Source organism: Nelumbo nucifera, chromosome 5 (assembly GCF_055504915.1).
Source record: "Nelumbo nucifera cultivar China Antique chromosome 5, China Antique-T2T, whole genome shotgun sequence".
In the NCBI taxonomy this organism is placed as follows: Eukaryota; Viridiplantae; Streptophyta; class Magnoliopsida; order Proteales; family Nelumbonaceae; genus Nelumbo; species Nelumbo nucifera.
Window position 1 is genome coordinate 25,695,783 of NC_142653.1, and position 13,426 is coordinate 25,709,208.

At 37.8% G+C, this 13,426-nt stretch overlaps 1 protein-coding gene across 1 annotated transcript; it reads left to right on the top strand.

Moving 5' to 3' along the window:
* Window positions 1-255: 255 nt before the first annotated feature.
* Window positions 256-8,818, top strand: LOC104607475 (auxin response factor 5-like). The gene is made up of 15 exons (XM_010273111.3): window positions 256-638; window positions 791-1,069; window positions 1,368-1,480; window positions 2,873-2,971; window positions 3,110-3,166; window positions 3,321-3,473; window positions 3,579-3,663; window positions 3,864-3,954; window positions 5,157-5,321; window positions 5,442-5,564; window positions 5,811-5,886; window positions 6,008-6,143; window positions 6,223-7,526; window positions 7,836-8,026; window positions 8,364-8,818. The coding sequence occupies exons 2-15, from the start codon at window positions 967-969 to the stop codon at window positions 8,518-8,520; spliced, it is 2,853 nt and encodes a 950-aa protein (XP_010271413.1). The 5' UTR covers window positions 256-638; window positions 791-966; the 3' UTR covers window positions 8,521-8,818.
* The last annotated feature ends 4,608 nt before the right edge of the window (window positions 8,819-13,426 follow it).

Here is a 13,426-nt window from a genome sequence, read left to right on the forward strand (position 1 = left end):
AGCCAGGAGCCACAGCACAGCACAGCACTGTGTAGAGAGAGTATAGAGAGAAGAGAGAAACAAAAGAAACTGCCATCAAAAGACAAAGAGCAGGTGAAGATCGGACCGAAACCGAAACCAAGGTCGAGATCGAGAAGGCCAACACCCTGCAAGCCTCGTAAAACACGTGCTAAAGTGCGCCTCCTTGACATTCTTTCCTACCCCACCCGGCCACCCCCACTTGTTTAAACTCTCTCTCTCTCTCTCTCTCGTACTGTTTTCGTGTTCTCTTCGTCTTCTGCTTTTTTTTTTTTTTCTTTTTTGCTTTCTCGCTCTTGCTCCCAGTTTAAAGCTGCAAAGGATTCTCTATAAACAGGAAGAGTGCGTAGGATAAGAGAATGCGCACTGTTTTCTGTTCGGATCAAAGAGAAGGAGAGAGACGGAGGCTTATTGTTTCATTGACAGGCAAAGTTGGGAGAAAGGAATCAACATCATCACTCTTCATTGAAAAGTCGGTTTCTTTTCTCCTGGCACAAGATAAAAAGAAAAACAAGCACTCGAGAATTCGACCACTCATGCTTCGGTCCGCGTGCGTGATGCAAGCTTGCTTTTCTCTGATGGATTGTCCAAGACCAACTTAGATTTCAGTACTTTTGCAGGTTATGTTCCTAGTTCCTGGATTTTGAGTGTGGTGTTTTGTCGAATTGGATATTGCTTCTTCCCTGCTCTTTTGAAGAAAGATGAGATTTTGTGGGGTGAGTAGTGGAGTTCTCGGTTTTTTTCTAAAGAAACGTTAGATTTTGTGACGTAGGTTGGGGAAAATACTGCGTCTTTTATTGGGAAGAAAGATGAGATTTTAGGACGTGGGTTGGTGTTTTATGGACTCAAATCAAATGAGGCTGTTTTGCAACTGTTATTTTGACCGGCGATGGTTGGAGTGAAGATGAGTTCTTCTGCTGCGTGTTCTCTGATTTGGTAGAGATAAGCATGGCCTCTGTCGAAGAGAAGATTAAACCAGGAGGTTTGATAAATGGGACAGCAACTCTAATGGAGGAGATGAAGATTCTGAAGGAGTTTCAGGATCAGTCTGGTAAGTTCATTTCACAAAATGTGTTTTTGTTTTACATATAGTGTGCTTTACTTGTAAAGTTGTTTTGGCTTGCCTAGTAATAAATGCAGCTTCGTGGATATGAGCTTGCAATCACAAATGACAAACCGATAAGTTTGAGTTGGACATTTATATTAATAAGATCAGTCTCTCTGTACTTTTCCTTCCTTCTGCATCTGTCTTCGTTAAACTGTTCGGAGCTATCTCATGTTCATCACCCACTCTTCCATTTTGGTTTTCCAAAATTAGTTTTAATAGGTTTGCCTCTCGGTCGTTTCAGGTGTGAAGAAGACTATAAATTCCGAGCTTTGGCATGCTTGTGCTGGACCTCTCGTTTCTTTGCCTCAGGTCGGGAGCCTCGTATACTACTTCCCCCAAGGACACAGTGAACAGGTTTGCTCTCATCTATTTCGTAGAATCATGTTTCAATGCTCTCTTGGAGATTATATACCGTCTAACAAATAAAGTTGACCAGAGGATACTATAATGTGATTATAAGGAACGATATTCATAAAAAAAATGTGATGATTATAAGGAACGATTGCTGTATGACATTTAAGAAAGTAAATAAGAAGAGATGCATAAAGAATCAAACATGATTAGAGACATACAGAGTGAGGTTAATATGGAGTAATATTCAAAAAAAAATGCCAATTGTGCAATGCAATCATCATTTATGATTTAAGAGTTCTCCTTGTGCAAAATTTTGATGAATTAATGAAGAGAGAATAGATGAAGATGAGTTTAACTCCATTGACCTTGACATTATCATGGTTGGTGAACTTCTTCCACTGAGGTTTGAAAAATACCAGCCTAAAAATTTCAAACCTGTCCAGGCTTCTTCCTTCCTTCAATCTCTACCAAATAACCCATTGTCCCTGTATTTTTGTCCACCATCCGCCCAAAAATTTCAATTCCCTCGAGGCTTCTTCCTCCCTTCATTCTCTATCATATGATCCATTGTCCCTGTCCTTTTCACCATAGAGGCCTCATCATCAGATGAGAATCATGCATTTAAGATACAATATGAGTCAGAAGGCTGAAAGCAATTGTTTAGAAATTTTCAATTGGTTCATTTTGACATTAGGCACTTTTTTCCTTTTCCTGACTGATCAACTAATACATTTTTTTTTTTTATCAATCTTAGCCGACTATTCAATTAGTCTTCTAAGGACTTTGTCTTTCTTGAACCACATTAACAAGGAACATCTGAGTGTTGTACCCTAATTAGGATTAAATTATGCCTTACCTTTTCTAGAAAGGGGGAGGGGGGGGGTTTCAATTGCCTTAGTTGTCCCCAGATGTATGTGGGTAGTTGTAAGTTGTAAAGTTCAATGTCATATATAAAGACGAATATATTTCTATAAATATTTGTTTTTCAAGTTCAGCCCTCAACATTAATTGATCAGCAACATATGCAGAAGAATAATTAAGAAATACAAGTAAAAGGTAGAACCATCTAAGGCTTTAAATCTTATGATCAACCAAGTGAATCAGCTACCTTCTTCCCTTTTGCTTTGAAGAAAAGTGCAAAGGATGAAATTCTATGGTTTGTCACCATTTTAACTCACAGTTTATTTTGTCTTGTAGTACACTGTTGCTTATGTACTTAATTCTAAGTTCCTTGTCGTTGATACTTGACATAATTAGGGTTTGGTTTTCATTCTATTACATGCTTCAATTAGTTACATCAACTCATTTTTGAGTGGTGCTGACCCCAAATGGTTGGGATGAAGGCTGAGTTAAGTTGATTTGAGTTATCTCATTTTTAAGTTGTGATGGCAGGTGGCAGTTTCAACTAAAAGAACAATAACCTCACATATCCCCAACTACCCAAGTCTTCCATCCCAGTTGATGTGCCAGGTTCACAATGTTACATTGCATGTATGTGTTGGGAAATTATACTTCCTCAGTTTGATTTTATTTAATTTCTTTTAAATTTTGATTTATTGATCTGTCTGTGTGTTCTTGGAAGCTCTTTTTCTGATTTCCTCATCCTACTAAATGTAATTTCATCTTCAGGCAGACAAGGATACGGATGAGATCTATGCTCAAATGAGCCTGCAGCCTGTGAACTCTGTAAGCCAGTTGAAGTTTTCAATTACTAACAAACTACAATTTAATGCTGTTATAATTGAATGACTAAAAATTTGGGGTTCCTGAATGTAAGAGGCTCATGAATAGTTGACTTTTGGATAACCTTTATGTCTACAAATTCTTGTTACTTTATCAGGAAAAAGATGTATTCCCTATTCCAGATTTTGGATTAAAGCCAAGCAAGCATCCCAGTGAATTCTTCTGCAAGACTCTGACTGCAAGTGACACAAGTACACATGGTGGCTTCTCAGTTCCCCGAAGGGCAGCAGAAAAGCTTTTCCCACCACTGGTGAGGCCTTTACCTTGTTGAATAAGAAGCCTCATACTCTACTGGCAATGATTCATGGTGCAACCAAAAATTATAGCCATCTTATCCTTTTATTCTGTGTTCCAGGATTATACAATGCAGCCTCCAACTCAGGAACTTGTTGTCCGAGACTTGCATGACAATACATGGACATTTCGTCACATATACCGTGGTAAGGGTGCTTTTTGAGATATTTTCTTTTTGTAATTCTTGTGCTTCTGCAATAAGAATTCTTTTGACATTTAGAAGGCGTAAGATGATCCCCCTGTGATTAATCTGTAGCATTTATACTTGTTCAATAAAGTTTTTAACTTGCTAGTGTCTATTTGTAATTCTGTCATATCAAATGATTTTTTTTTCCTTCCAATGTAGGGCAGCCGAAACGACACCTCCTCACAACTGGTTGGAGTTTGTTTGTGGGTGCAAAAAGGCTTAGGGCTGGCGATGCTGTTCTATTTATCAGGTAATAACTAATGCTTCTGGGTGTCTAAATTGAATTACTGTCTTTCATAAACAGATGAACTTCAAAACTGATATCAAATTTGTAATTTCATGTCTCTTTCCTTTCCTGTGGGAGAGCTAAATTTTGATTTGCAACCTCTTTGCTGCATTAACATTATGTTAATGATGAAGCAATTAGATTATGCCCACGATGTTTCTTCTTAGACCATTGAAGCCATTTATTTAGACCTACCAAATTAAAAGTAACCAATAACTTGATAGTCCCTGACTCCCTGATCACAAGGCTTAGTGGTCTTTTGGCTAGGTGACTTTACACAGGCAGCAATGCTAAAGTTATTTGGTAATCAATGTCAATGTCTCGATTTATTGTAACTGGGGAAATTTTGCAACTTTGATCCAAACACAGACCATGGCATATTTCTTGCTTCCCAAGTTGATTTGTCAGGGAGAAGAGGTGTGTGGATATTTTCACTGGAAAATATATAGATATTTCATGTCAATAAGACTTGTTGATTCTAATCAACATTTTTTTTTCATGAATGTAATTTTCAAATTTGCTTCCTAGTTCTAAATTGCTGTCTTCAAGTATACAATTCTGCAATATATTCCAATATATTTCATGCCAATAAGACTTGTTGATTCTAATCAACCTTTTGTTTTCATGAATGTAATTTTCAAATTTGCTTCCTAGTTCTAAATTGCTGTCTTCAAGTATACAATTCTGCAATATATTCCAATATATTTCATGCCAATAAGGTTTGTTAATTCTAAACAACACTACATAGTTGATACTTGATAGAATTAAGGGATTTGTTTGTAAGATTCTAAAAAGTTTTTCTTCAGGGATATAATTTAATACTTATTTTTATACTTGAAAATTTCTATTTGCTTTAGCACATCAGGTCAAGTTAATGAAGTATATATGGTAGGGGTAGATACTTGTTCCAAATGCATGATTTTCAATCTTTCTTGGAAATTCCATGAAGTCCAACCTATTGATGTCTTATGGTGGCATTTATACTTAGTTTCACGTTTAAATCCTTTTGCCAACTTTTATATGGTGGTTGAATGGTTCTTTATCTCATTTATTCAAAGCACTGTGACATCATAGTTAGATTGAATTGTTTCTTGTATGGCACCAAGTGCATAGTGGCAAATACCTTTTGTCTCACTGTAGTGTATTCTTCTTGTTTGACAAAAAAGAGATGAGAAGTCACAGTTATTGCTGGGTGTGAGACGTGCAAACCGTCAGCAAACAGCATTGCCATCTTCTGTTCTCTCAGCTGATAGCATGCACATTGGAGTCCTTGCAGCTGCAGCTCATGCTGCCGCTAATAGAAGCCCGTTTACCATTTTCTATAACCCTAGGTATGCTTGTTCTCTCTCTCTCTCTCTCTCTCTCTCTCTCTCTTTCTCTCTCTCTCCTTATATTTTTTTCATCATATTCCTTATATTTTTAGCATCATTTTATCTTGTGATTCTGTTTAGGGCATGCCCTTCTGAGTTCGTCATTCCCTTAGCTAAATACCAAAAAGCTGTATATGGCACCCAGGTGTCAATTGGGATGAGATTTGGAATGATGTTTGAAACAGAGGAGTCAGGCAAGCGCAGGTAATTGTTTAAATTACCAATCTTCCACATCCCACACTTCTTCCATCTCTGCCTTTTATCTTCAAATACTTCTTGTAACCTGTTTGTAACTAGTTTTGTTTTTGTTTATTTTTTCAAGTCTTACCACTGTTGGAAAATATAAATGGTCCCTTTCTATATGTTGTTGTTACTAATATATTTGTCCTGGTTATGATCTATGAGTATTTAATAGACTTACATGGATTAACATTCTCTCCTTTTCTGCAGATATATGGGCACAATCATTGGTATTAGTGACTTGGATCCACTGCGGTGGCCTGGTTCCAAGTGGCGGAACCTACAGGTAACTCTAGTCCCAAAATACAAAATTTAAACAAACTTGTGGTTCTGAGATTCCTTGAACCATGAATACATGGACTTGGTTTTGTTTTGGTACTTAACTGAATCTTTTGTCCCATAATCAGGTTGAATGGGATGAGCCTGGATGTGTTGAGAAGCATAACAGAGTGAGTTTATGGGAAATTGAGACCCCCGAAAGTCTTTTCATTTTCCCTTCTTTCCCTTCTGGTCTTAAACGACCATTACATCCTGGATTTGTAGGTAAGTACACGATCTTTATTCTTTTGTAAGTAGGTGAGTTTTTGAGATTTTCTTCAATTGACTGTTGGTGCTCTACCAGGAGCAGAGACTGAATGGGGAAACCTGATCAAAAGACCTTTTACACGGGTAGCAGGTGGGAATGATTTCCCATGCCCCCCAATTCCAAGTATAGGCTCTGAGTCACTCATGAAGATGCTACTTAAATCTCAAAGTGTTAATCATACTGGTGCCTTTTCTTCTGTTATACCACCTTGTGTAGTTAAGGCAGCTCCAGTACCAGAGGCAGAAACATTAAAACAGACATTAATCCAACAGAAACCTCATGTTGTTCCCTCAGAAAATTCTTTGCTGCAAACAAGGAACCCTCATCAGCAATGCCTTCATCAAACACAGATAGCAGATAGAAATTTTGCATTACAAACACGTATATCTGAAAAAGAGCAATCTCTAGATAAATTTGAAAATCAGTTACCACCGAAGATCCATACTGAGGAATTGGAAGTGGCACCTGTAGTTGCAACTGATCAGCTAAGCCAGTTGACTGCCTCAGGAAAGTGCAGTGAAGACAAATTCAGTGGGAGTGCTTTGAATCCTCAGAACCTTGCAAACCAGCTATTACTATTGAACCAGGCTACACTTCAGTTACAGTCAGGTACCCTCCCACATATTGATGCACCACCATTGGACACAAATAACCTAAACAATTTACTCCCATACCCAGGTCTCCTATCATCTCAGCACTTGGATGCTGATGATTGGATGTTGCAAGCTTCCAATTCTCAGTCTCTTGCTGGGATTTTTAAATCACCAGGACCTCCTCTATCTGGGTGTGATAAACAAGATACTTCAGTTATCTTCCCAGAAGCAGTTAATCCCATCTTGCCTCCATTGGGTCAGGAAATGTGGGGCACACAGCTCAATTATCTTAGGTATCTATCTCAAGGAGATCAGCTTACTACATGCACTCATCAAGATATGACTGCTCTTCCAAGTATTTCTAATTCATGTGGGTTAAGAGATTTCTCTGAGGAGAGTAACAATCAAAGTGAGCTTTATAATGGCTTTCATTTTGATGTGAGCAACTGTGGAAGTACTGTCATGGATCCTTCTGTGTCAAGCTCCGTGCTGGAGCAATTTAACACATTGAAGGATGCCAATTTCCAGAACCCTTCTGATTGTCAGGTTGGTAACTTGAGTTCAAGCCAGGATGTTCAGTCTCAGATAACATCTGCCAGCCTTGCAGACTCTCATGGCTATTCTCTGCAAGAGCTACCAGACAATTCGGGTGGTACATCTTCAAGCAATGTTGATTTTGATGAGGGTAGTCTTATGCAGAAAAGCTCGTGGCAACAAGTTTCTGCACCTCTGCGGACATATACAAAGGTATGTAACTGGAACCTTATACAAAATTTGTCATTTAGGATTGGATCTCCTTGGAAGAACATCAATCCACTGGGGCATTGTCCAGACATTTGTTGTACATATCTGAAGAGCCATTACCTGCTACCTAGTGTGTTGTACATTTGTCAACTTGCTAAATGGCTTTATACCGACTCTTTGTTTAGTGCCTAAGGGCTATTTGTTTCAGATGATCATACTGTCAACTTGCTAAACGGATGATGATCTGGTTTCTTGTCCAAAAACATTATTTATTTGTATTCTTCAATTACTGAATTAATTTTGGTATGCCAGATCCAAAAGCTGGGATCAGTTGGGAGGTCAATTGATGTTACAAGGTTTAAAAACTACGAGGAACTACGATCTGCAATTGCCTGCATGTTTGGACTCGAGGGACTGCTTGATGACCCAAAAGGGTCAGGGTGGAAACTCGTGTATGTGGATTACGAGAATGACGTTCTTCTTGTAGGGGATGATCCATGGGAGTAAGTCTGAAGCTTCCTATTGCTAGTTTTTTGTAGATTGAAATTGAATGTGCAGAAAACAAACTGATTTTCTCCATTCAAACCTTAGGTGCATTTACTTGTGAAGACGAGCGTATTAAAAAAATGATCACAACCACACCATCTTAGATTTTTCTTGACAAACAATTTTTTATCCATTCAAAAGGCATACCTACCTATATATAGCATGATTGAGGCCATTTTATTAGGCGTACTTCATTTGGTGTTCGTAGAGCTCTGAAAGACTGCTTATATATAGGCATGATTCCAGTGTTATAGTCTCCCATGATCCTGAGCAAGTGGATTTTTATGTATACAGGGAGTTCGTTAGCTGTGTCCGCTGCATCAGAATTCTGTCACCATCTGAAGTTCAGCAAATGAGTGAAGATGGAATGCAACTCTTTAACAACACCACATGCCAAGGGACTAAGAATTTATCAGATGGTGGTCACGTTTGGGATGGCACCACCTCCTGATTTTCAAGTCAATCAACCTAAAATGTGTACCTCAATGGAGGAAATTTCCCATTTGAGCTTGTTTTAAGCTGAACAAATCGAACATTCATTCTCAAATGATGAGTTGTCATCGAAGAATGTTGTATCAAAATATTATTCAGGTAAAGATAAAACTTTCATATACTGCGCACTATATCCACTATCCAGAATGTATTTTTATTTTTGTTTCAAAGTTTGTATGGAACAAATGATATTAACTGTACTGTTGAGTTCAATCAAAAAGAAGGAAAAAAAAAGGTGAAAACAGATAAATTGGTAACTCCTGGTCTTTTTTAAGGCATATGCCATATAGCCTAGATATGAAATGAACAGAGTAGGTTACAGGGGCTGTTTGGACTTCAAATAACAGTAGTTTCTGATCGACAATCTTCTAACGCTTGTTCTGGAGCCAACATCCAAGATGAATACTAATGTCGTATAAGCTGAAGCTGGAAGTTATTGTTTTCCCCTAATTTATTACCACTAGGAAAATTTTGATGTTTGCATGGATTGTCCCCTCTGTACCTCGGCCATGCCTTGAGCTTTGACCCACAATCCATGAAGGGTGTTGACTTTTGAGCCGCAAACGGACGGGATTCCTGGCAAGCAAAAAAATGATGAGACTATCCAAGTAGAGATGGCAATTTTAGTATTTTACCCGTGCTCTACCCGACTCTGAATCTCTGGGCATATATATTAAATATTAAATATATATATATATATATATATATATTATTATTTATATTACATATATCAAAATATATTTAAACATTATTTATATTTTAAAAATTCTTTTATTTTAAGTAAATATATTTCATTATTTTGAAAAAATCTTTTAATTAAAATTTTAGGGGCTTCAAGTCCCCAACATGGTTTTTAAAACCGACCCGGTGACCGGTCAGGGGTCCAGTTACTGGGTCAAATGGTCTGACTGTTTGAACTGAATGCTCGGCCCGTTCTAACAAGAAAATCAAAAAAATAAAAATGGTCAAAACCGTTCAAACGGTTAACCGTCCAATTCAGCGGTTTGCTGACCAAAATCAATGGTTTTGGGGGGAAATCCGGTTTTGGGGGAAAACAGAACCGGTCACTTAACCGGTTCCTAGTTTTTCTGGTCCAACCATCCGGCCTGTCTGGTTTTGAAAACAGTGGTCCCCAATGAGTAGGGGTGCTTGTCAAAAGCTGAAAAACCAAAATAACTGAGGTGAACCAATGAAACCAAACTGAAAAATCTGATTAACCAAGCCAGTCAGTTTGGTTTCAATCAAGGTTCAAAGTATCATTCTGGGACCCTTCCGATATGCCCCTACAATGGCTGTATCGGGGGTCTGACCGGTTCAAGGGATGGAGGGGTCCTAGACCGGATCCCCTGAACCAATTTTGAAAAAATAATAAAAAAACAAGTAACGAAACACCCGATACACCCCTACTGGTGTATCGATATTTTGAACCTTGGTTTCAGTTTGAAATTTTTGAAAAACTGAATGTGTATGTATTTGTCTCCTATAGAGAGATTGGGGTGGGGGACAATGATTTATTTCAAAATCATGGCAAGAGATGGGGAGTATGGTCCCTACCCCGAACCAGCCCCCTTGCCATTCCTATGTCGAAGCTTCCAAGCTCATTACTTGAGTCGCATCATGGCCTGAAAGAATGATCCTCCTATTTGTCTAACCACCACCAAAACCAAGTGAAGGCTTGTATTTAATTTGGAAAAGTATTGACAGGCCCAATGCAGATTTCTGATTTCCACTGAAGAGGTATAAATATTCAAAATGTCAACAATCCATATTCTGCACCAATACCCGCCCGTAAATTGACATCAATTCCAAACTAACACCTACCCCAACAATAATTTAGACCTACAAATTCTAACCCTGGGCTGGGCTGGGCTGAGCCGTCATTCTCCCTATTTAATTTTCATTGGCATTTCAAATACGAGGTGATTATTATTTGATCAAAGGCCAAACTTCACTTATCCCCCCACCTAACTTCACCGTGTCACCGTGTAATATAGTTGAAAAACAGTGACAACTGACAAGGGTGAAAGTTTTGGATTAGTGTAGGTATACAGTAAGTAAAAATTTGTAAGGTGGGTTGGAGTGAGGTTTTCCCTTGATCAATCCTCCAATTACCTTTATGCCTCCTATTAAGCATTATTAAGGTGGTCTTGGGCATTTCAGTCGTTCGTTGCACGAGTTATCAGAATGTTGAAGGAAACGGGCCAAAAAAAAATGCAACATAATATGTTTGCTAATGCCTGTGTCCTTCTAAAAAATTAAAAACATAAGCGATTTTACACCGCAGCAATGTTACAAAGAGCACTTCGAAGATTGGACTTGGGAGAATTGAAGGTGAGCTCAGGATTCAGGGTTAACCATGAACCATTTATGCACTGTCATTATCCGGATCAACGTAAAACTCTACCACCGGTTTGCATTTGTCCATATTTGCTTTCGGTATACAGACCAGTGTAAAACTCTACTACTCCTTATCTGTATTTTTACATGTTTGCTTTCGGTATAAAGTTTAAATCGATGTAAAGCTCTCCATCGGTTGAATTTTAGATGATAATTGATGTAAATACATGTATTATTTACATCAATTGTCACTTTAAAAAAGTTCCAATGATTCACTGAAATTTTAAGCCCATCTGCGTTAAATTCCATCAATGTACAAGTCTACACGGAATACAAATACAGCCTAACCCACTCTACTTGCCCTACTGAGTACTGATTGATACGAGGTAAAATAGCAGCAGCATTAAAACGGCAACCGTGCCAAACACCACCTAATCATCTTATTTACCCACTCCTGTAGTCCTGTTACCTCTCTGTCTTCGTTATGGTCATGAATATCAAAAAGATATTCCATCGAAGAGCGTGAGATTGCTCCAGCTCCGCAATAGCCTGTCATTGGGGCCTTGACGCGTCGCCCACGAGTTGGGCTAATGCACGGGTTTTGTTCACCCCTAAAAAAATGGCCTTGACCAGTGGACAGATCAAATTAAATTCGTGTCTTAGTCTTACACAATACACATGCCAAGTTTGTGAATACAGACTAATTGGCTATGTGAGCTTGTTGAATTGCATCATGCGCTAATTAATCTATCCAATCAACTCAGAGAGGACTTCAAAAGATGCATGAACTGATAAAATCTTCACTTCTGCAACTATTGTAGATCTCTCCCAATACCCCCGACTGGATTCTTGACTAAAGTTTCATACTCCTTGAATCAAAGCTTTCTATTGATTGTATTTAACCACAAGAACTTGTGGCCATGACAAGAGTGGTGGAAGAATTATGTGAAGCAGGATTTTTCTCTCTCTAATGAAGCAAATAGGGCTGCTGATTTCTTGTCGAATGGATAAACTTATCCAAATGAGTTTCCTGGTGATAGGGGTGTCCATGAAAAACCAAATCGAGAAAATCGAACCGCAAAATGCGGTTAACTGAACCAATCGGTTCGATTTCAATTCAGAATTTTTGAAAAACCGAAAGACTGGTTTGGTTTCCGACCAGTATATATTTATATGTATATTTTACATATTTTTTTAATATATGTCGCATATTTTCTATATATTATATATAAATATATATTTATTATATATAAATACATACTTATATTATATTTATAATGATCTATTTATAAATATATTATATATTTTTAAAATATTTATAATATATTTTATATCATTTATTATTTATTATTTATAATATAATATTATACATATATTTATATAATATATTATAAATATAAAAAACCGAATAACCAAACCAGTTGAAAACCAAAACCAACGGACCGGTTAACCATTGGTACCAATTCGGTTTCGGTTTAAAAAATGAAAAAACTGACATCACCAGTTCGGTTTACAAAAAAAGGCCAAGGTTCGATTAACTCAACCGTGGACACCCCTACTCGGTGATCTTGGGGAGGATGCTAAGGGATCTAGATATACTCAATTGTAATCTTTTTTCCTTTTTCCTAATTCATTCGTTTCCTTCCTTCCCTTTCCAAAAGGAAAAGGATGGAATTATCTTGGCCCTCTACTCAACTCAACTAACTATTGTCCCAACTATATAAGGTTAGCCACAGGAGTCCTGTTCCACCTTTCTACTCTGTTCAGTAACATATCCATTGTTTTATTTTGGGCCCTCAAATCAGTTCTTACTACTTCAACCCAGTTCCTAGCTCTTCTAAATCCTTCGTATCTCCACTCTGATTAGCTCCTACGCAACCTAACTTTATAACTTAATGAATTAATTCATTCGAGACTGTGTAGTTCCTTCTAAGCTTGCACTGAACTCGAAAGTGAGGATCCATGGAATGCAGCTGACACATGATTCCTTGCCCACTTTTCCAACTAGTGCAAGTAATGTATCGTGTAACTCATTATGCCATGTTGTCACGGGGCTAGTGCAAGTAATGTATCGTGTAACTCATTAGCTGACACATTGTCACTAGCCCCGTGACAATGTGTAGCACTAGCTTGTATATGTCAAAAAATCCTTCACAGTTTTATTTTGATTGCAACAACCTAATTACAACTAATGACTGCTTGCTGAGGAGAAACAAGTCTTGGATCAACATCCAAGTGTTCACCATACTGCTAAAACATCCAAATGCTAGGGCAGTAGGAGCCTATTTAAATGATGATGAAGATTACCAAGTACCAAAAGAACCAAATATTAGGATGAAAAATGTCAATTGATCAGGAAGAAAGAAAAATACTCAGACATACAGATCAGAAAGCAAAATAATTTGAAAATACATCTTTGAATTGAAAGGGAAGATGCTGCAAGTCTGTAACATCAACAAGCTTTTTCAGAAAATGCATCTATGGACAACCCTTCCCAGTCTTGGAAGTTTGGGGTAGACCAATTCCTC

What these genes read in the sequence shown, in the direction of transcription:
- LOC104607475 (XM_010273111.3), top strand. Translation starts at nt 967, where the DNA reads ATGGCCTCTGTCGAAGAGAAGATTAAACCAGGAGGTTTGATAAATGGG. An exon ending in GAGGAGTCAGGCAAGCGCAG is followed by an intron (nt 5,565 to 5,810) that starts GTAATTGTTTAA and finishes CCTTTTCTGCAG; the next exon opens with ATATATGGGCACAATCATTG. An exon ending in CCAAGTGGCGGAACCTACAG is followed by an intron (nt 5,887 to 6,007) that starts GTAACTCTAGTC and finishes TCCCATAATCAG; the next exon opens with GTTGAATGGGATGAGCCTGG.